The 23,393-nt window shown below is 52.4% G+C and overlaps 1 protein-coding gene across 1 annotated transcript in view; it reads left to right on the forward strand.

Moving 5' to 3' along the window:
* The window catches only part of OTOG (otogelin), an 84,962-nt gene extending 65,831 nt beyond the window's left edge, over positions 1 to 19,131 (forward strand). Inside the window, exons 40-56 of the mRNA XM_065882112.1 lie at positions 1,014 to 1,197; positions 3,568 to 3,788; positions 3,998 to 4,136; positions 5,821 to 6,015; positions 6,216 to 6,428; positions 7,025 to 7,129; positions 7,326 to 7,433; positions 8,118 to 8,219; positions 10,935 to 11,033; positions 12,318 to 12,358; positions 13,522 to 13,597; positions 13,721 to 13,899; positions 14,675 to 14,779; positions 14,963 to 15,082; positions 16,365 to 16,410; positions 18,739 to 18,818; positions 18,931 to 19,131. Coding sequence (XP_065738184.1) covers positions 1,014 to 1,197; positions 3,568 to 3,788; positions 3,998 to 4,136; positions 5,821 to 6,015; positions 6,216 to 6,428; positions 7,025 to 7,129; positions 7,326 to 7,433; positions 8,118 to 8,219; positions 10,935 to 11,033; positions 12,318 to 12,358; positions 13,522 to 13,597; positions 13,721 to 13,899; positions 14,675 to 14,779; positions 14,963 to 15,082; positions 16,365 to 16,410; positions 18,739 to 18,818; positions 18,931 to 19,131 — 2,214 coding nt within the window. The remainder of the gene's footprint in view (positions 1 to 1,013; positions 1,198 to 3,567; positions 3,789 to 3,997; positions 4,137 to 5,820; positions 6,016 to 6,215; positions 6,429 to 7,024; positions 7,130 to 7,325; positions 7,434 to 8,117; positions 8,220 to 10,934; positions 11,034 to 12,317; positions 12,359 to 13,521; positions 13,598 to 13,720; positions 13,900 to 14,674; positions 14,780 to 14,962; positions 15,083 to 16,364; positions 16,411 to 18,738; positions 18,819 to 18,930) is intronic.
* The last annotated feature ends 4,262 nt before the right edge of the window (positions 19,132 to 23,393 follow it).

Here is a 23,393-nt window from a genome sequence, read left to right on the forward strand (position 1 = left end):
CCTGAGCTCAGACCTGCAGCCCTGTTACTAGAATCTGCTCTTGAACATAGAACACAAGGGCCACACCTTGTGAGACTCTCAGGAACAAGGCTTAGGGCAGTGGGTTTTCCATGAGATGGAGGCTTAAGCATAAAACTCCCTGGGTTTCATCCCAGGTGCTCCAGCATTGTGGAGCCCATGGCCCTGTCTGTACAGCTCGGAAGGCTAGATTGAGAGAGCCAGGGACTTGCCCAAGGTCAAAGTTTTCTGACTACCGGGCTAGGGCTCCCTCTATTCAACACAGTAGTTTATGCACTGGATAATTTGCAAAGTGATTAATAAAACAGTGATTCTTGGATGGGAGGGTATAAAGTCATTATAAATATTTTAAAATCCTAATATTTTCATCTCCCATTTCCACATAGTAAAACTGATAATACATACAAATTTAACCTTGTCTGTGAGTAGCAGGGGTTGTAGCTTTGAGTTTAAAGTGTTGCATATTTAACAAACATTGCTTGAGCCCCCAGTTCATGTCAGGCCCAAAGGCAGGTGCTGGGGATTCAAAGGTGAGTGAGACACAGTTTCTGCCCTTAAGAAACTCACAGCCCATGGAGGGCCTTGATGAGGGAACAAATCTGTCTTAAAGGACAACACAGAGCTTGGGAGACCCCAGAGAAAGGGGTACCCAACCCAGCGGCTGGGGATTTAGGGTCAGTCTCCCAGAAGAAATGATCTGAGCAGAATCAGAAAAAAAGAGAGTGATTAGAAGGGCTCAGGATTATTTGGGCGTGTAGATGTCGCCTGCCTCCAGCTGTTGCATTTCTTGTGTCATTGTTTTGTGCTCATAACATGTTTTTAGGACTTTTCCATGCCACCTTGGACTGTGTCTGGGCTGCGTGTGCCTGAAACAGAGCCTGCCATGTAGCAGATGCTTCATAACTGCTAGTGGGATAAATGGATGGATGGAGGGAGGGAGGGACGGATGGACGAGCAGACAAGCTGTGCTCACATTGAACACCCTCCCCCACAAGGTGTTTGTGGACTTGCAGCCTGTGTGGCCCCCTGTGAGCAGGTACGGGTTCACAGTTGAGGACACAGGACACATGTATGTGATCCGGACACCATCACACATCCAGATCCAGTGGCTCCACAGCTCAGGACTCATGATCCTGGAGGCCAGCAAAGCCAGCCAAGCCCAGGGCCGTGGACTCTGCGGTGAGGTGGGACCCAGCTGGGGGGGAGGGGGATGCTTCCTGGATCCACCTCTGCCCCCAGACACAGGTTCCCCTGGAACAGGGAAAGCTGGGACAGAGTGCTGGGCCAGAGGTGGGACCAGCAGAGCTGCCAGGGCAGAGACCTAGTGTCTTGTGTTCTAGGGCTGAAGCTGCCAGCAGGGAGGTGGCGCAGGGCTCTGGCCTTGGCCAGTTGTCACTTCAGCCGAGATTGTCAGCTTCCCTGATCGCTTCCTAACACCAGATAATCTTCCCTGTCTGCATATGCCTGGGCACTTCACAAAACACTTCTACATTCTGATCTCACTTATTCCAGGTCATCCACACAATAGCCCTGAGGGATGGCCATCGAACTAAAGAAGAAAGGGGGCTCAGAGAGGTTAAGTGGCTTGCCTAAGATCACACAACAGAGCTGCCACAACACAGAACTAGTGCTCTTCAGACCGCAGCATGGTTGCAGAGAGCATGCCTTCAGGGCCTGGATGTATTTTGATAAGAACAAGGGTACAGGAGGAGTCTAAGTGTGGACTGCTGCTCCTTGCAGGTGCAGAAGGATGTGGGCCCCCATAAGGTGCTCCATGACAAACTGTTGTGATTATGATGGTGGGTGACATAGGAATACTTCCACACACATGCTTGCACGCCCGCCATCCGTAAATCTGCACCCATTTTATTTATTCACACTCATGCCTCTGTGTTCAAAATGCCTTCTACACATGAGCTAACGTGTGAGCCTGCTCCCTGCTCATTCTTTCATCTGTGCAACACATAAACACATATTTACTATGTACCAGTCACTAGGGACAGAACAGTAGGCAAAAAAGACAAAATGTGTCTTATGAAGCTTCCATTCCTACTGGCACAAACATCTCTCCTTACACACACACACACACACACACACACACACACACACACACCACCATTACCACCTCCTCTGCTATCCCTTTCTCACCATTTTTTCCTTCTACTATTTGTGCCTGATGCAGAGTGCTGTGGTCAGCCTCCGGTGGGCCAGCTCCTCCCCAGGATGCCTTTGTGACACCCTTCAGTGACTCAATGCCAAGACCAAAAATCTGACCATTGGGACTGTTGATAAAAATCTGAGGATTTTGTAGTAACTCATGCTTTTTATTCACGAAATTGGTGCCTGGAGGTGTCAGAGCAGAAGTCAGCGAATTTACTTCTATTTTATCCAGACTAACATTGGTATCTTGGGCACCTGCTAGGCAACTTGGGGGAATATTGAGAGAGTGAGACTATAAGGGAAAATGAATCTTTGCACTCAGAGAGCAAACCAGACCTGCAAACTGAACCTGTTACACAGAATTGGGACAGTCATGGACGGTGCATCTGAGGGGCACGTGAAGGAAGGACTTTTGAGAAAGTGTTTCAGACAGAAGGAGCAGCATAAGCAAAGTCAAGGGCGGGGAAGTGGGTGTTTGGAGCCTAGAGTGTGAGAGATGAAGGTGGAGGTTAAGGTCATGTTAGAAGCTGTGACAGATAAACTTCAGCCCTGCCCTCGTCTCAGTGCCTTAACACAATAGAGGTTTATTCCTTGCACACATAAATTCCCAAATGGAGATTCCTTCCATCCTGTGGCTCTGCCATTTTCAACACAAGCTTCCAACTGCACAGAAGGGGAAAGAGCTGGGCAGGTTTTAAGGATCCAACCTGGAAGTGGTGCCCATCACCTTCGCTCACGTTCTGTTGGTGGGGACTTACCACATGGTCTCACCAACCACAGGAGAGCCTGGGAGAAATAGGCTAGTGGACCGCCCAGGAAGAAGAGGAAACAGGTGTTATAATTAGCTAGCAATCTCTGCTAAAGCAGATTTTTTGGAGTAACTTTTAATTTTGATATAACGTTAAACTTAAAAGTTGCAAAAATAGTATAAGGAACTCCTATGTGCTTTTCACCCAGATTTACCAAGTGTTCACGTTTTGCCTATTTGCTTCTCTTTCTCTCTCTCTCCATGTGTATATATATGTATATATTATATATGTACATATGCATGTATATATGCATTTATATACGTATATATGCCTTTTTATATATTCACTTTTCTATGCATATGCCTTTTACATAAATGCATTTTTTCTGAACCATTTGAAAGTATGTTTGAGACATTGTGTTCCTTTATCCTTAGATACTTTGGTGTTTATTTCCTAAACAAAGACAGTTTCTTACACAGTGCATTTCTTAGCTTCTCTGTACCTTATTTCTCTCATCTATAAAATGGGGATAACAGTGATACCAGTCTCAAAGAATTATTGTGAGGAATATTCAGTGTGACAGCTGGGGACCTGGGAGTGGTGATTATTATGGCCACTGGGGTAATTCTGCCCCTTTCAGGTATCTGTGATGGGGACGCAGCCAATGACCTCACCCTGGAGGATGGCTCTGTGGTGGGTGAGGCCGAGGACCCTGCTCCCTTTCTGGACAGCTGGCAGGTGCCCAGCTCCCTGACCTCGGTGGGCCAGACCCGCTTCCGCCCGGACAGCTGTGCCACGGCCGACTGCTCTCCCTGCCTTCGCATGGTGTCCAACCACACATTCAGCGTCTGCCACCGCTTTGTAGGTGTCACCTGGGTCCAGCATGGGGGGACCTCCTGGGCTGAGAATGGCAGCATCTACCTGCAGGGGGCAAGCTCCCTAGAGGTGTTGATCTTGGGACAGATTGGGAGCCTGCCAAAGTCCGTGTTGCCCCTGGGCCGGGCTGGGAGGAGCTGAGCCCTGAGAGATGGGGGATGTGGGTAGGCAGCACCGTCTGATGCACGGCCCAGGTCACCCCGGAGTCATTCTGTGAGCTGTGGATCCGGGACACCAAGTACTTGCAGCAGCCCTGCGTGGCGCTGACCGTGTACGTGGCCATGTGCCACAAGTTCCACGTGTGCATCAAGTGGCGACGCTCCGACTACTGCCGTGAGTTGCAGGGGTGGGGAGGGGGAGGGGGAGGAGAGGGGAAGGGCCGGGGGGTGTCTCCTCCGTGGCTGCTGTAACTGTCACCCCTCACCCCTGTTAGAGTGGGAGAAGGGCTCACAGACCTGAGTCCAGGTCTAGGCTTTCCCAGATTTAATAGTCGTTCACTCACTAATGGATATTAATTAATAAATTTATAAATATTTTCTAAATAAATCTATAAGCATACTAACAAATTAAAAATTTTAACTTTTATTATACTTTATATAAATACATCAAATACATGTTTTATGTTTATTATTTAGTTTCTTTGAGTTTCCTCTGTAAAATGGGGGCGGTCATAGCACTTTCTTGAGGGTCGTTTTGAAGATGACATGAGATAATGTGTACAGAGTGCCTCACAGAGGCCCATCACACGTTACTATCCAGTAAATATTAGTTCCTTTCTCTTAACTTTTAGTCATGTTTCACTTTTCGTCTGTCCTCTCCTTCGTTGAGGATGGACGTGAGAGCCATTCCTCCGCACCCCCATTAGGTTTGCACTAGTCGGGTAGGCAGGGGTGGACCAGCCTAGAGTATTTTGATTTATAAATGTGAACACATCCAGAAAGGCTGGAAACAGCTCAAAGGAAGGCCACACCTATAATAAGACAGATAGAAGATGAAAAGACAAAATCATCTAGAGCAGTGTTTTTCAAACTGTGGATCCCAACTCAGTGGGTATGAAATCAGCATACCCACTGATTTGGGCGTCAGCATCAGCATTTTTAAGATGCAGTAGAATAAAAAATACTAGTGTGTACTGCACCTAGAATGATTAAGTATTGTCTTGTGAAAAGGTTTTTTGTTTCAATATATCAGTGATTCTCAATCCCAGCTACCCTTTGAAATCACCCAGGGAACTTCAAAAAGTACTCATGCTTGGACCCCACAATCAGAAATGCTAATTCAGTTGGTCTGAGGTGGGATCCCAGCCATGGTGTTGCAAAAGCTCTCAGTGATTCTTTTACAGTGGCTTGAGGAGCACTGTTTACATGCACGTGTATATCGGACCACAACGTGAGATCTAGTTTTTACAATCAAGAAAGTTTGGAGGGCTTCCCTGGTGGCGCAGTGGTTGAGAGTCCACCTGCCGATGCAGGGGACACGGGTTCGTGCCCCGGTCCAGGAAGATCCCACATGCCGCGGAGCGGCTAGGCCCATGAGCCATGGCCACTGAGCCTGCGTGTCTGGAGCCTGTGCTCCGCAGTGGGAGAGGCCACACCAGTGAGAGGCCCGCATAACTGCGCAAAAAAAAAAAAAAAAAAAGTTTGGAAACACTGATCTATAGCAAGGGGTTGGCAAATGTTTTCCGTAAAGGACCAGATAGTAAATATTTGAGACTTTTGGGACCATATGGTCTCTGTCACAATTACTCAGCTCTGCTCTTGTAGTACAAAAGCAGCCAGATACAAGAGGTAAATGAATGGGTGTGGCTGTGTTTCAATAAAACTTTATTTGCAGAAACAGGCAGCAGGCTGGATTTGGGCTGTGGGCTGTGCTTTGCTGGCTCCTGATCTAGAGGAAGGAGGCAATGACACTAAAACCTTTTGCACTCTCTGCCGAGGCACAGATGATGCTCTGAGCCCCCTCCTCACTCTGCCTGGGGTCTGAGCTCAGGCTGGTGCCCGCTGCTGTGCCCCTGCAGCCTTCCTGTGCCCCAGCGACTCCACATACCAGGCATGTGTGGCAGCCTGTGAGCCCCCTGAGACGTGCCAGGATGGGTTGCTGGGCCCGCTGGACCCAGAGCAGTGCCAGGTGCTGGGCGAGGCCTGTGTCTGCTCTGAGGGCACTATCTTGCACCGGCGCCGCTCGGGGTTCTGCATCCCCGAGGAGAAGTGCGGTAGGTTCCTGCCCTCCCTGGGCAGGGCCCTCTCCTCAACCTAGGGTCTCCTTCACCCTCCTGCTACCCATGGCTGAGGCCCCCTGCATCCCTCCAGGTCTACTATGGGGGTGGTCAGTTTCCCAGGGAGGGTCTGGCCTGGGACAGTCTGGGTCTCCCCACCTTCCTCAGTCCCCTGCACCCCGCCATGCCCACTGCAGCCTGCACGGACGGCACGGGGGTGCCGCGGGCCCTGGGGGAGACCTGGAACAGCTCCCTCAGTGGCTGCTCTCAGCACCAGTGCCAAGCTCCGGACACCATCGTCCCAGTGGGACCAGGCTGCCCAGACCCCCGCCCTGAAATCTGCCCACGCTTCGGGGAGGTGGCTTTGCTCCTGCCCACCGAGGATCCCTGCTGCCTGGGGACTGTTTGCGGTGAGTCCCACCCTGCACTTCCCTAGACCTCAACTGTAAGATGGTTAAAAGGCTCCAGCTCTGCTTCTTAACCTTGATGGATAGAATAAGACCTGGAGAAATGAAAATGTCTTATGGGGGTGTGTTGGGGGGAGTGGAGGACCTGCGGTGGGGTAGGGGAGCTGTGCTCTATGAGTCAGTGTGGGGCACGGCTTAAAGGCACGGGCTCTGGAGCCAGGCAGCCTGGTGGATGCTCCCCCTACCACCTTGCAGCCTTGTGACCTCAGGAGATCATTTAACATCCTCCGTGCCTCGGTCGATTCTGTAACATGAGGCTGATAATAGTACCCACCTTCTGGGTCGTTATGAGAATGACAGAAGTTGATACTGATCTAGTAGAACAGCAGTGGGCATATGGCCCAGCTTAATGAATGTTAACTCTGATTGCTCTTCTGTCTCAGTCCTGGACCCTGTGTGACCCTCAGAGGCCCCCTCCAAGAACATGGGTCCTGGAGGCTAGGGGAAGTACTGGGGGCCAGGTGTCCAGGGGCTGGGCATTGCTGGAGGCTGAGGGAGTCCCAGCCTCCAGGTGACAGTCCTTGTGGCCCCTGGGCCAGTGTGTAACCAGACTCTGTGTGAGGGCCTCGCCCCCACCTGCAGCCCAGGCCACCGACTCCTCACCCACTTCCAGGAGGACTCCTGCTGCCCCAGCTACAGCTGTGGTGAGAGGTCCCAGCATGGGGGATAGGGGAGGATACCTACCACCCAGGGGCAGGGAAGCCCTGCAGCCGGGCGAGGGGAGCAAGGACAGCTCTGGGGACTGGGTTCTGGCTGGAGATTAAAGCAGAGCTAGGGTGGGGGTCCAGGTGTGGCCATGCAGGGTCTGCTCCCAGTGCCAAAATTCTGTCTTTTCCTAAGAGTGTGACCCAGACCTGTGTGAGGCAGCGCTGGTCCCCAGCTGTCGCCAGGACCAGACCCTGATTGCGGGCCGCCTGGGGGATTCGTGCTGCATCTTCTACTTCTGTGGTGGGTCGATATGCCATCAGATGTTAATATGCATGCCTGGATCACAGCCACCTCCTTCCTCACCCCTGCTTCCCTGGGTGGCTGGGAGGAAAGGGTGGGGATCTTCTGGTGGAGTGGGCATGGGGAGAAGGGTGAGACCTCTGTCCAAAAGGAAGTGTGGGAAGAAGAGGAAACCACCACCGCTTCACCCCATACATTACTGAGCACAAGAAAATTGGTGCTTGTTCAGTGTAAGAGTTCAGGTGGATGTGAGAGAGAACTTCCAGGTTCTGCCTCCAGGACAGGTCACACAGGACTGTGGAACATTGCTAGTGTTACCGAACCAAACTTGCGTCCTCTCATCTGCGTGCAGTACAGCCAATCTACTGACACTGGGATGGGATGAAGGAAAGTGCATTGTTTATTGCAGGTGCCAAGCAAGGAGAACGGGTGGCTAATGCTCAAAAGACCCAAATTCCTTGCTTGGCGCCTGCGATAAACGCTGCCCTTTCCTTCATCCCGTGCCAGTGTCAGGAGATTGGCGGTACTGCACACAGGTGAGCAGACCCAAGTTTGGTTCGGTAATGCTATGAGTCTGACTCCTGTCACACCTGGGGTTTAGGTGCCTCCCCCAGCAACCTGCTCTGTACCATGCTCCCCAGGAGAGGTACTTCCTTTGACAGCGGTGCCCTTCTCTCCCCTCAGTCTGTGGCGACTGTCCAGATCCCATCCCCGAGTGTCAGGAAGGGGAGGCGCTCACCGTGGACAGGAACACCACGGAGCTCTGCTGCCCTCTGTACCAGTGTGGTGAGTCCTGCTGGATGTGGGGGCCAGGGCCGGAAGGGGCTCCAGGAACCTTCACAGAGTCCTCACCCTAGGACCAATGGGAGTTCAACAGGGGGCAACAGGGAGCCCCCAGGTGGCGAGCTCTGGGGAAGCAATGGAAGGAGGCCCCACCCAAGGAAGCTGGGCCAGGTCCTGGGAGCTGGATGGCAGGGGTACAGGCTGTCACATAGGTGGCTCTGAGGCTTCCTAAGGAAAGTCCCTGTTCCCTCCATGGAGGCTCCCAGGGGCCAGGGGGAGGCCTGGGTTGAGGGACAAATGCTTAGTCTACTCTCATTCTCCCGGCCTAGATCCACAGTCCTCATTCACTGACTGACCCAAGGCCCCTGCCTCGTGGTCCCTTTCACCACTGTTACCATAGTACCTGCACGAGGCTGTATTTTAAAGCCTCTGAAGCTCTTTTATTTTGCAATGATGAATGAAAGTGAGCCCTTTCTGATATTTTTACAAGACATAACACCTGTATGTAGGATGTACCTTAACATAGTACTGTGTACTGTGTACAGTGTACTGTACCTTACTTGTGCCTAATAAGCATAGTACAGCCAGCATCATGGACTTTAAGCAAACCTAATGGATGAAAATTAACAAAGTGTTTAAATTTCAATATGACTTAATTTACAAAAATTCCTTTCCCTACCGACTGTAGGAAAGATGTGAGGGAGACTGCACTGACACAGAGCAGTGTAGGGCGGGGCCTCCTCCAGGATACCCCAAGGGCAACCCCGACTGGTTCAATGTCAAGAACCAACTTTGAAACAATGTAGGCTCCCACTGAGAGTTGCCCAAAAGGCTTGGCCATACCCAACCAAGTAGCTTCACCTGGGGGCTCAGAGGCCGCTTGTCATAAAGGGTTTACAAAGGTCATCTGAGGAGAGGATCAGTGTCCTTCCTCTCCAGCATCTCTCCTCATCTCTCCTCCTCAGCCTCCCTCTTCCTGTTTCTCAGAAAGTACTCCGGCAACGTGGATTGAGTACAGGCATAGGGAGTCAGTCAGCGTTTTGAGCCCCAGCCATTGACTAGCTGTGTGGCCTGGGGCAGTGTACAACCTCTCTGAGCCAAGGTTCCTCATTTGTGTAATGGTGATAATAGTATGTACCTCGAGAGGCTGTTGTGAAGGTTAGAGATAATAGATGTAGAGTGTGTGCTGTGTACATAGTACCTTAATATAACAGTGCTTGGCATACAGTAGGTGCTCAATAAACAGAGGCCATTGATATTATTACCTTGTCCCAGTCTTCATTATACTTTTCTTACAAAAGCACTACCAAAGCCTTGTAGAAAGTACAGAATCCAAGTAAATACAAGAAAATGAAAACACTATTTTCCTACCTCCCAGCCATTTCATTGTCAGTATCCTCCAATTCAGTACAGATCCTTCTAGATATTCTCCCCCTTTAGGTAAGTCTGTTTTACCAAAATGAGGTCATACTGTACATGCTCTTTTTTAGCCAGGTATTTTCAGTTAATGATGTTTACCTTTCATGTTGATACATTTTCAAGTCATAGCATACCAGTCCATGGTTTTTCTGGTCTGTTCAATCCAGGATTCCATCCAGATCCACACATTAACATTATGTCTCTTAAATGTCTTTTAATCTAGCACATGTTCCTTCTTCTGTATGATACTAAATTATAGAGTTTGGGCTATGGTCCTGCAGAAGGTCTCATGTTCTGGATTTGTCTCGTTTCTTCCTCTTGGAACCATTTACCTTGCTCTTCTGTCCACTGTGCTTCCTGTAAACTGGAAATTAGATCCAAGACTTGGTGGCTTCAAATTAAAAATCTTTGGCTACACTGTCCTCGAGCTTCAAAGGACATCACACCAGGAGACGCGTGCTCTGTGGTTGAGCCACTCTAACCGAGGTTCACGTTGGCCCTGGATTAGGGTGGTAGCTGTCTGATCTGTCCATCTTACATTTACAAATTTCCTCTTTCAACCAGAAAGTAACCGGTTATTTGGACATTATACAAATGTCCTTCTCCCTCTACCTCTTATGTTTTTGAAACACTGATTAATACTCCTTACCTGTGCCAATAATTTTTTTTTGTAAATCAAATAAGTTTTACAATCTTTCACCTTCAGCGTTGACCCTGGCATCTCCCCTCTGCACCAAAAAGTTGTGTCCAGGGATTCCTTGCTCCTTGCCTTGGTCTCTCAATAAATGAGAATGGCCGAGGAATCCTAAACTAAGAGGGGACTGGCTGGAAAGCAGGAAGGAGGGAAGTGTGAGCCCTAGAGTGTAGCATCTGCTGAAGCAGAGCAGGCTCCAGGTGGGCTACAAGAGGATGACGTCTCCACAGCATAGGAGAAGCTGTGTTCTCCTTAGAGAGAAACTGTCCCATCAGCGGAGCTTCACCTGGTCACCTGCTCCCCTCTGACCACTTCTCTCAGGGTGACACAGCATCCAAGGGAGGGAGGCCCAGCTGAGTGAATTTAAGGTTCTGACACTGTCAGATCGCTAGTGCCTCCCAGGGCAGAACGAGGGCCTCCTGATGTAGTTCTACAGGGAGACTTCAGTAGCCCAGTCTTCTCCTCTGGACCCCAGAGGGTGTCTGAGGACACTGGGGGGACCTCGGAGAAGCTAGGAGGTACCCCTCCTTAGCCAGTGTGTTTCTGAGGATTCCAGCTCCAAGGTGTCTGTGGCTGACGTGTCCCCTGCCTCCCTGCCCATGCAGTGTGTGAGAGCTTCCGCTGTCCCCACATACAGTGTGTCATGGGCACTGTCCTGGTGGAGGTGTGGAGCCCAGACCGCTGCTGCCCCTACAAGTCCTGTGGTAAGTCCCCACACAGGGACACCCCTCCCCAAAGGCGGAGATCCAGGCCCCTGGGGGGAGGGGGAGCCGGGCCACCACTGTCCACTCGGCTCAGATTCGACCCCTCCAGAGTCACCAGAGGGAAGCCGCCACAATGGCCCTCCCGCTGCACCCGCTCCCTGAGTGCTGGACATTCTTTGCCTCCCCAGGATAAAAGAAGGAAAAAAACAACTTCCTGTTCCAAAAAGGAGCTTCTCCACCTTAAAAAGTCTTTATTGCAACCATCTGATAGTAAATATGATTTTGTTCAAATTCGCCTCAAATCCTCTTGAGAAGCAGGCAGGGAGTGGCAGTGATCAGTAATGAACACCTGTGAGCTTTGTATAAAAATGGTTTTCAGGGACCTCCCTGGCAGTCCAATGGTTAGCAGGACTTCGCCTTCCAATGCAGGTGGTGCAGGTTCAGTCCCTGGTCAGGGAGCTAAGGTCCCACATGCCTCGGGGCCAAAAAACCAAAACATAAAACAGAAGCAATATTGTAACAGATTCAATAAAGACTTTAAAAATGGTCCACATCAAAAAAATCTTTTTAAAAAGATGTTTTTCGAAAAGAAGTTGAGAAACTCTGTTTCTCAGCTTGCTTTTTCAGGGCCTCACTAGAATGTAAACTTCACGAGGGCAGGAATTTTGGTCTGTTGTATCCATGGCTTTGTCCCCAGAACAGAGAAAAATCTCGGCATATAGGCACCTAAAACTATTTGCTGCATGAAGGTGACTCCCAAGTGTGTTTCACAGCCACTGTGACCTTGACTTCTCCTCCTCCCGAAGCTAGAACTGCTGGAGCCCTTAAGTTAGTCAGCGGTGCCTCGGCAATCAGCTCCCTCGCAGCTTAGAACTGGACCTGCTCACGGGCGAAGGCTTGGAGTAGAGCTCAGCTGGCTGAGCATATATATATTTAGGAAATGCAGATGGTCAGAAATTCCACCCTTGCCTTGTTCCTTCCTGGAGAGGCCCCATTCTGCTCTAGAATGTGCTCCGGAGCACGGGGAAGGATGAAGCCCAGGTGACGGAAGGGAACCTGGTATTGATCCATCTACCTGTTTATCCTCCCTGCACATTCTATGTGGAGCTCGGCATTTGGACCCATCATGCCCCACCTGCCCAACCAGGGGAGCTGCAGCCCCTATGCGGGATGGAGGGCAGCTAGAGGAGGAGCTGCACCTGCAGTGAGGGGTCTGGGAGGCTCAGGGGGGCTCCCACCTGGACACCTCTGGTGAGGTGGGTCCTGTCCCCTCCTGTTTTTCAGAGTGTGACTGCGACACAATCCCAGTGCCCCGGTGCCATCTGGTATGAAGACCCTGCTCCTCCCCACTCCCCCTGGTCTGCCTCCCCCTTTTTCTTTCCTTCTCTTTCCCTTCTCTTGGAGACCCTATTCCTTTAATCTAGTGCAATGAGCCTTGAATTGCAAGCCAGCATTCTCATCCCAAGCTCTGCTGTCTGGGCACAGTGCCCTCGCTTGTAAAGTGGGCCTGGTCATGCTTCAGAGTTGCGGTGAGGATTAAGGACTATGACGACGCTGATGCTGACGCTGGTGGGGAGGCTGGTGATGATGCTGTGGGGATGGTGCGGGTGGTGGGGATGGTGGGAACGATGATGATGGTGATGATGTAATGATGATGGTGGGGATGGTGGCGGTGGTGGTGAAGAAGATGCTGCTGCTGCTGGGGATGGCAGGGATGATGGTGATGGTGATACTCATGACGGTAGCTAATGTTTACCTAGAGCTAACTATATGCCAGGAACTTTCCTAGGCCTTTTATGTCTATTATCATATTAATTCGCACGACAGCCCAATGAGATTGCATCTATGGTTATCTCAATTATACAAACAAGAAAACTAAGGTTAAGGTCATGTAGCTAGTAGATCACAGAGCCAGGATTGCAACCAGGATATCTGACTCCAGAGAACATGCCCTTAACCACCAGGCTGCATGGCCACTGAGAGAAATGAAAATACTTTAAGAAATGGAAAGTTATGCTTAAAGTTATGTTTTCTACATGATTTTTTGGATTATAAGTCTTCCCTCTTTCCCACCTAGCCCACATTTTCTCTCATTTTGTCCCCCATCCCATCCTCTTCTCCTTTTAACTGGTAAGAAGGAAGGGAAGCGTATGAGCCGGGCAGGGCCGGCAGCCATGCAGGGAGCCCTCGCTGATGTGGCCAGTGGGTGCTCAGAATGACAGGGGAGTCCTGAGGCCCGGGAGAAGACACGGGAGCGCTCCCCAGTGGGGAGGCTCGGGAGCCACATGGGCATACTTGAGGGAGGGTGACTGAGCTCACAGGGTGCCAAGGGCCCCCCCGGCTAACAGGCCTGCCAGCCCCTCCCCGCCGCCGACTCCCGCCCACTGCAAGGAGACGACTGGCAAGAGAGGGCCCCAGGTGGCAGGCTGCTCCCGACGGTGGGGCCGGGTCTCCTCACCTGGGGTGCTAACAGCCTCTGCCCACCCAGTGGGAGATGTCCCAGCTGGACGAGGCGTTTATGCAGAGCGCGGAGAACGTGTGTGGCTGCACCAAATACGAGTGCGGTGAGTGGGGAGGGGAGCCGGGGAGGTCGGGCAAGCTGAGTGAGCCAGGGGTGGCCAGCCGGCCTGGGGCCGGTGTGGGCGCTGGGCTCTCGGTGACTGTCGCCGCCCTGCTTGCCCATCCAGTGAAGGCCCCCGTGTGTCTGAGCCGCGAGCTGGGGGTGATGCAGCTGGGCCAGACGGTGGTGGAGGTCTCGGCAGAAGGCGTGTGCCACACATCCCACTGCACCACCGTGCTCGACCCTCTTACCGGCTTCTACCAGATCAACACCACCTCCGTGCTGTGTGACGTCCACTGCGAGGCGGTAGGGGGCAGCGGCGCAGGATGGGCTGTGGGGGGCCATGGGGAGCTGGCCTGCAGACCCTTGGTGCTCTGGGAATCAGAGGGGCCCTTCAAGCTCCACCAAGCTCTTCGGATGAGTCTAGAGAGTGGGCATTGGGGGGACCTCTGAGACCTCTGTGGAAAGTGCTGAGGCCAGGAGGGGAACAGCAAAAGTGAAGGCCTGGCAAGGGTGAGCATTTGACAGAGAAAACTCACCTTTATTAAGCACCTGCTTATGCCTGGCACGGTCCCTATCCTCTTGGTTTGTACTGCTACCGTTTGCTGAGTGCTTCTATTGATACGTGCCCAGTACTTAGGGCAGTGACTGGCTTCTATTAAGGGCTAAATAAGTATGAGTTGAATAAAAGGGATTGGAATTATTCCCATTTTTCAGATGAGAAAACTGAGGTTTAGGGAAGTCCAGCCATTTGTCAAAATTGCCACAGGAACTGGGACTCAAACTAAAGTCTATCTGGAATCAAAACTGCCATCCTTAATTACCAGCAAGGTCATCTCTTTGTCCACTGGGGCTGGGTTTAGGACCCGCTGTCTACTCTTATATCTACCCTGAGGCTCAGGGTAGATATAAGGATGACCTTCCTGCCTGAGATACAAGGAGGCTGGGAATTTCCTTTCTGAGCATCTACAGGGGGCCTTTCTCTGGGTTCTGGGCTCAGGGACAAGCAGACAGTGGGAGAGGCAGGAGGGTGGAGGCGGGTATGTGGCTGAGGCCCATCGCGACTCTCCCTGTCCTGCAGAACCAGGAGTATGAGCACCCGAGGGACCTGGCGGCCTGCTGCGGCTCCTGCAGGAACGTGTCCTGCCTCTTCACTTTCCCCAATGGCACCACCTCCCTGTTCTTGGTATGCAGCCCCTTAACCGCGCATCCCAGGAGGGGACGCCTAGGACCAGGGCCCAGGGCTGGGAACAGATGGGGTCCTGGGCAGTGCCAGGTCCTGGGCTGCACCTGTCTTCGGAGCTGTGCCCTATCAGTTCACGAGGGCCATCGGCCACAGGCCCCCATTGGCTACCTCTGTGCCCTCTAGCCCGGGGCATCCTGGATCGCAGACTGTACCCGCCACCACTGCAGCAGCACACCCCTGGGCGCCGTGCTCGTCCGCTCGCCCATCAGCTGCCCACCACTCAACGAGACCGAGTGTGCCAAGGTCAGTGCTGGCCGCCTCCCGCGCAGCATGGCCTAAAGCCAGGCGCAGCAGCTGTCTTAGTGGTGGTGGTGGGTAGGGGCAGGGGTGTCTTGTGGTGTGGGGGGCTGTGGAAGGAGGGCTCCCCTGGAGCCTGGACCTGCCCTGTCACCCCAACTCCACATCTTTCCATGTATCTTTGCTCTGACCACATCGCACCACATCCTCACGCATCATCACAGGGCCATGCCCAGATGCACGCAAACATACACTGTCGCATGTTCTAGGCACACCCACATACACACCAACATGGGCAGTCAGCCGCTCACAGGCACCACACACTCCACAGGGACGTTAACACCTCGGCAAGCGAGTACACATACCACGCACTGTCACACGCCAAGGCACACTTGCATGCACACACCACGCAGACGCATAGTTCAGTCCTGCGATGGGCTAACAGGGGTCCAGCACTAGCATGGACAGCTGTCACTATGGGCACGCCTCAAAGAAAATGACTTCCTGGAGGGTTTGGGGTTATTGTTGAATTATTAGAGTTCTTGACGTTAATATTGGGCATTTAAAGATTTCTGGTCTCACTTAGAAAACAATTACACACATCCAAGCATTCTCTCCACACAGACACACACATGCAAAATCACACATGTACACACATGTATGTGCTCACAAAACCACACACATATACTTAGACCCACGCTCACACACGCATACACACAGACACACACACACACACTTATTTACAAAGAACTGTCACATCCATCGTTTTATCAGTTTCACAGTAGAGGAGGAGGACTATTAGGAATCATTGCCCCATTTTAGAGATGGGAAAACTAAGTCCAGAGCAAAGGGGTAGCTTATCCAGGGCTGAGATAGAGCCCAGGCCACTGACCCAAGTGGGTCAGTCCCTAACCCCTTCCCTCCCTGACCCTCTGTGCAGGAAACACTAAGGCGGACAACGGTACTGGGTGGGTGGAGTGGTGCATAAGGAGAGCTGCCACTGGAAAAACAGGAGACCCTGGCGCCCTCACCATCTTTACCCAGCCTCCAGCCTCAGTGCCAGTGTCCCAACCAATTGCGTTAGGCCCTGTGGCTCTCAGTGGCCAGCTCAGGGGCCCCTTCCCCCTCTGGCCAGGGCCTGATGGGCAATGGGGCCTGGAACTCCTGCCCTGGAGCATCATGGGAGGAAAGGAGTCTAGACTCTAGCAGTCTTTTTGCCTCTTGCTGGGATTCTTGGCTCCTGGCCTAGTATGTGGTCTCCTACCCACCTCTCCTCCTCTCCCTCTAGGCTGGGGGCTCGGTGGTACCTTCCTTGGAAGGATGCTGCAGGACATGTGAGTGAGCATGGCGGAGGCCAGGGGTGAGGGGCTCTGGTGGGGGGGACAAGGTGTCATGTTGGGGCTCAGAGGACCAGGTTCCTGGCCTGGTGCCTCCAGTAGTGGCTCTTCAGGGGTGAGTGGTTGAAGGGATAACACCCCCGCCATGGGGCTCATGGCACAGACACAGATCTACAGGTGGGCAGGGGCCATGCTCACATCCCTATCCCAACAAAAGGCCTCTGCTCCTGTTGGAGACGGGACATTGGGATGTTGGGTCCAGGAGGTCAGTAACTGACCAGCTGCTCTGCCACCTCCTGCCGTGGCCTGCCATGACCTCCAGCCGCGATGCCCCCCACGTGAATTCTCCCTGTGGTCAGGAGCCTTGTCATGGAGGTGGCTTCAGACCCATGGGCTCCCAGACTGAGTCTGAGTGAGAGCTCGGTGCGTCTGTCCTCACCCCTGGCCCCTGGAACCTGCAGCCCCAACTGCATGTGCGTGCATGTTCCAATCAGCCTTAGGACCTTTGCCCACATGCCTCCCATCCCCCAGGGCCCTCAACCTTTCCTTGGAGAATTTTGGACCCTGTTATGTTCACTTCACATATTCCAAGGAAACTGGGCTCAGTGCCTCATTGGCTGATCTCTGACCCACACCTCAATGTTCCCTGAATGTCCCGTGTGCTCCCTGTGACCCGTGTCCCTCTCCCCAGGTTCCCCGGGGACCCTGTTTCCGGTGGTCCCCGTTAGCCCCGCCTCTCCTCCATGGGTTAGTGTCCACTGCCACCCAGGTACTCCTCTCGGAAGCCCGCGGGACTGGAGGCGTGTAGCCGCGTTGCTATTTCTGCCAATGTCCCTTCTGCTAAGTGGCCCTGAGCTCTGGGGGTGGGGGAGCGGAGTGTGGTGCCCCTGCTCCTTGCCTCTGGCAAAGGCTGTAGGGCCAGCAGTGCATGCTGGGTAGCACGCTGCACCCCTGGGCTTGCATGGGAATGCTTCAGCAGTGCCCGCTCTCTTGGTGCCCAATGCCCACCAATGCCCAATGCAACCACTGCTTTGCTACTGCTGGTTACTCAGCTGGTCTCAGTCCAGGACCCTGAGGCCATGGCCAAGACAGTTCTCAGTTCTCCTGTCTCCTGGGAGCAGAGAGGGAAGAAAAAGTGAACTTAGCTCTGGCCAGGAGACCTCCAGCTGGTGTGGTCAGAAATCTACTTGGTGAAACCCAGAGGCCAGAAGAGGGGATTCCACCCCATTTCCCACAGGCACCCCAGTGTCACAGAGGGAGTCTATGCGTCTGGCAAATATTTATTTAGCACCAATACGTCAGGCCCTGTTCTAGGCACTGTAGACACAGCATAAATGACACAGCCCCATAGAGCTGACGTTCTAATAGGAGAGACAGAAGAGCAAGTGAAATTTCAATAAGATGGATGCATCTGGTTTTATGGGCGCTGAAATTTATGCAGTTGGTGGTGGGGGGCTTCATTAAGAAAAAGAACACAAACTTACAAATCCATACCGAGGTATGAAAGTGAAGATTTATTTAGAACGAGAGAACTCACAACAAATTGTGGAAGGAAGCTGTGCAAAGGAAGACCCTAAAGCTTACATGTCAAGAGCATCATTACAAGGGTGTCTCTCAGGAAGGTGACAGTGCCCTGGATAGAAATAAGGAAGGGAGGGGTCAGGGAGGGAGGCTGGGTGGAGGGAGGATGTTGTTGTCTCAAGAAGAAGATCAGGAAAGGCCTTGGTGAGGCAATACTTGAGCAGGTGAGGGTGTAAATGAGCCATATGATTGGTTGTCTTTGGGAGGCATGGTCCAGGCAGAAGAAACTGCGTGTTTATCAATTTCCATCTCTGTAACAGCCGTGTGAGGTGGGTGACTCCCGGCCCTGTCCTGTTTGATAGCTGTGGAAACCGAGTGATCCTGCTATGTGCAAGCATCGTGCTAGGGACTGGGGTTTCTATTCACTCAGGCAATTGCGGGATCTTAATGCTTGAACTGAAGCTCAGAGCGGGGAGAGGATACATCCAGGGTCGCCAGTGGATTAGAGACAGGCTTTGGGGCTGGGGTGGGCAGGCAGCTTGCCTTGTCCCCAAATCCTCGTCTTCCCTAGCCCAGAGTCCCCAGGCCGTCCCTGGCATCCTTCCCTATCTCACCCATCTCCCCTGCCTTGTCACCTCCACCTCCTTCCAGGGCACTGAGCTAAAAGGGAGGGGCTCTAATGCATGGGCACTAACTCTGGTAGAGGGACCCTCCAGCATGACACTAACTGCCCCAGTCTGGCCCAGCCTGCAGCCCCGGGAGCACTACGCAGCCGCAGCTGCCTCACCCACCCTGTCCCCCCAGGTAAAGAGGATGGACGCTCTTGCAAGAAGGTGACCATCCGCATGACCATCCGCAAGAATGATTGCAGGAGCAACACCCCTGTGCGTGGCCCCAGCAAGGCGGTGCGGGGGCGGGGTGCAGCCGAAGATGGGGATGGGGGGCTTTGGGGGATGGAAGCCACACAGGCTGCCTCACTGGCCTGCCCGTCTCCAGGTGAACCTAGTGTCCTGCGATGGGAGGTGTCCGTCCGCCAGCATCTACAACTACAACATCAACATCTTCGCCCGCTTCTGCAGGTGCTGCCGCGAGGTGGGCCTGCAGCGGCGTCCTGTGCAGCTCTTCTGTGCCGCCAACGCCACCTGGGTGCCCTACATAGTGCAGGAGCCCACTGACTGTACCTGCCAGTGGTCCTGAGGCCTGGGGGTGGGGCGGGCTGGACCACTTTCTGCTTCCAGCTGACCCAGTGTAGGGTGGACGGGGGGCACTAAAGGTGTGGAGAGCTGGTACATGCTGAGCATGGAATGGCGGGCAGAGACACAGAGAGTGACTGGAACGGGCCACACCGGCCCATCCTGGCTCCCTCTCTGGGCTCCCCCTCCTCCACATATGGGAGAGTGCCACAGCTTGGGGCTCAGGGAACTCAGCTCTGTCCCTGGCTTGAGGTCTGGGAAGGGCCCTCAGTCAGGGGCATCAGCCCCTGCACATCTGGGACTCTGGCTGCAGTGCTTTGGTAGAGGGGGTAAGAGTTTTCCTGAGAAGCCGGGATCAGGGCTGGACCCAAGACCCAGTGGAGGGGCCAGATGTGGTGGCCCATTCTCTTTCTCGGCCCTTTTGACCACGGAAGAACCACAGACTCAGTAAAAGGAAAGGGAGCTTAAATTGAAACATCCAGGTCTGTGTATCGCTGCCCAGGAGGACTTCCCAGAAGCAAAGAGGGTGGGTTCCCAGGCAACGTGCTTTCACCATTGTCTGTGAGGTCAGTTCTGGAGACTGGGGAGTAGACTCAGTGAGCTTCAAGCCCCCTGTAGCCCCAAGAGGGATGCCCTGGTATTCTGTTATTGACCTTGCAATTCAGGAAAGGATTTAGAAGAGCAGGGCCACGGCTGCTCCATACCCACCTACTCCCATCCCTCAAAACCGGCCTCCCTGGCCGGTGGGCTGGCTCTGCTGAGGTGTGGTGGATGAGTTGTGCTGGACCCTCCTCAGTGAGGGTCCGACTCATCCCCATGTGGGTGGACAGCCCACCCCTCTGAGGGCCCTAGGGTGTTTAATGATACCTTCAGCTTGCAAGGGCAGACCCTGGCTTTACAATGTGCCTCTTCTCCAAGAACATAGCAGAGTTGGTCTCTGGAGGGGCCCGAGTGTGAGTTTTGTGGCTCAGCCAGTTCCCAGCTTTCTACTTCATGGGATTGTCCAGCAGGAGAGCAATAGTCAGTGGAAAATGCAGACCCTGTGCGTGTGCAGCCGCCTCTGAGCATTTCTCAGAGCCTTGCCTCTGAACCAGTGTGTCCTTCCTAAAGCCAGCCTGGGGCCCCCTCCACACCCCACCCTGTAGCCCTCTGACCCTACATACCACTTTGTGCTGCTGGGTCCAAAGGGCATGAACATGAGGTTGTTCAGACGCCAGCACTGCCCTATATGTCTGGAGATGTGTGGCTGCCCTGGTACCCCTAGGATTGGGGTTGGGGCCCAGTGCCAGGATGGCCCCCAGCTGTTCTTGCAGCGTCTTTGTTCCTGTATCTGTGCTCTGTTTATATATCCAATAAACCACAGGAAGACATCAGACCTCTGAGCATCTCTGAAGGTGTCAGGTTTGCTTTGAATCTGAAGGAATTTCAGCTGTGAAGACGAAATCCTATTTTATGTCCGTGGAGGTCACCCTGACTTCTCTTGCCCCACCCGTGCCCAGCACTGTGCGCCACTCAGAGCAGGTCCTCCACGGGCATCTGCTGGTTTGAATTGAACTGATAGGAGGCTGGCTCCTAGAGGAGGGGTGGGGAGAAGGAAGGACTTTGGGAGCTGGAAAACTGGCACCCAGGTGAGGGGCCTGAGGAGTGGTCTGAGCTCTGTGGGGCCAGGGACAGATGCCTCTCACACAAGATGTGGACGGGTCAGGCCCTGAGAGTATGCTTCATGTTGGTCTCTCAACATTTCTGTATTTATTTCCCTATTTTCTCATAGAGCTCGGTAAGCTTTGCAGCTACTGTTGACTATACTAAGGTTAGGGAGAATCCAGGGATCGGGTGGTTAGTGAGGCTTCAACTTTAAAGTACTGTTGGCACATCTAAGGGGCAAATGGGAGAATGCTTTCCTGGATTGTCCCATTTGGGAAGGAATAGGAGAGGGGCGGCCTGAGGAAGCACCAGCCAATAAGAGGGGGATACTCCTAGGGCCTGGTTCAATGTTTGGATGCAAGGGCTCCACTCAGCCTGGAGGGGTAGAGCATTTCCTGTGAAGCTAACACTTGGAAAGCTTAGTTTTTATTTCACAAATATGTGTCTCTCCTCATGGTATATCTGTCTGCTAACATGAGCCCTGGGACTTTTCCTAATGAAAAGAAAGCTTTACAGCCTCTTAAGAAACACACTTCTAGATAAGCAGTGGATCAAAGAATAAATCAGGGCTTCCCTGGTGGCGCAGTGGTTGAGAGTCCGCCTGCCAATGCAGGGGACGCGAGTTCGTGCCCGGGTCCGGGAAGATCCCACATGCCGCGGAGCGGCTGGGCCCGTGAGCCATGGCCGCTGAGCCTGTGTGTCCGGAGCCTGTGCTCCGCAACGGGAGAGGCCACAACAGTGAGAGGCCCACGTACCGCAAAAAAAAAAAAAAAAAAAGAATAAATCAGAGTAGAAATTAAACAATATTATGATCCTCATGATTATGAAATTACAACACATTAAACTTGTGAGATGCAGCTAAAGAAGTATTTAGAGGGACATTTATAGCCTTAAATACATACTTTATACTCCTTAATTTCCTATCGTTATAGCTAGAGGTGGGGTGGGGCAAAGCTTCTCCATCACTGATGATAATTAAAGGTTTGTAATCAGTCATTTTCTCAGCACAACACATTCCCTAAGTCACATATCAACAGCTTTCAGAGAGAGTTTTGAACCCTGAGTTCAACAGAACATGACTTTAAACCAGCCTTTAAAACCAGCCTGATTTAAAATACTAATTCTATCATACAGCAAGATGTTTAGATTAAGACAAAGGTGGCTCTTTAGTCATTGCTGGCACCCCAGTTTTCCTGGCTGTTCAGCCCTCACCTCACTACTACTCCCATCTGTTTACATTCATGTATAAGCAGGCAGACTTTGAACAGGACCACTCCTTGTTAGCTGTTGTGTAAACAGGCAGAGGGCACCAGCTCAAACCAGCCAGTCTCAGCCTAAATGTCTTCCTGCAGCCTTAGTTGGAAGGGTGGCCTCAGACTTTCAGAGGCCTGTTCTTCATAGCCTATCTATAACTGGTGACCCAGTTTTGCTGACTTGGCCCTCGTGGCTCCAGTTGGCAGCAGTTTCCAGGCTTCCTGCTCCACCCTCACTATATACTCACAGGTGGCCATAGATTCTGATGGTCACACCAACTGCTGGAATCACAGTGTTTGTAGGTTTCCAATCCCCACCCAGGAACCCCCTCCTGCCTGCTACTCCTGGAAGTTAACCTCACACACCAACCCTTTGGCTAAAACTCCCAGTCCTGTTCCCCTAGCTTCCTGCTGGGGAGCCAACTCTTTTGGGCTAAGACACTAGTGAAAGAGTAACAAGAAGCAAATCACCAACTAGCATGCTACCCTGCTCTGCACTGAGGGAAAATAGGAGAGGATGAGGATTTTAAACCTAAATCAGTGTTGCCCAATTGCCCTCAGAAAGCGAGTACCCAGGGCTTCCCTGGTGGCGCAGTGGTTGAGAGTCCGCCTGCCGATGCAGGGGACACGGGTTCGTGCCCTGGTCTGGGAAGATCCCACATGCTGCGGAGTGGCTGGGCCCGTGAGCCATGGCTGCTGAGCCTGCGCGTCTGGAGCCTGGGCTCTGCAGTGGGAGAGGCCACAACAGTGAGAGGCCCGCATACCGCACAAAAAAAAAAAAAAAAAAAAAAAGCCAGTACCCATAACGTTGATATGAGTGTTCATTGATACAGAGTTGATTTACATTAAAAATACATACACCCTTTGACTAAGCCATCCTATTTCTAGACAGCTGTGGTAGGCTGAAATACAGACCTCCAAAAATGTCCACAGATTAGTACCAGGAACCTCTGAATATGTCCCTTCCATGGTAAAAGAGACTTTGCAGATGTGATTAAGTTCAGGATCTTGTGGTGGGGAGAGGATCCTGGATTATCCAGGTGGGCCCGATATAATCACAGGAGTATTTGTAAGAGTGAGGCAGGAGGATCAGCATCAGAGAGAGGAAATGCGATGACAGAAGCTGAGGCTGAATTTTGTGGTAATTTGTTACAGCAACAGGAAACTAATAGAGCATCTAAAGAAATAATTCGTACAAAGAGACATGTGCCAGGATGTTTATTGCAGCATTGTCTTAAGTTAAAAAATATTGGTGTGACTTTCCTGGTGGCGCAGTGGTTAAGACTCCATGCTCCCAATGCAGGGGACCCGGCTTCGATCCCTGGTCAGGGAACTAGGTCCCACATGCATGCCACAACTAAGAGTTTGC

The sequence above is a fragment of the Phocoena phocoena genome, chromosome 8 (assembly GCF_963924675.1).
Source record: "Phocoena phocoena chromosome 8, mPhoPho1.1, whole genome shotgun sequence".
NCBI classification, from domain to species: Eukaryota; Metazoa; Chordata; class Mammalia; order Artiodactyla; family Phocoenidae; genus Phocoena; species Phocoena phocoena.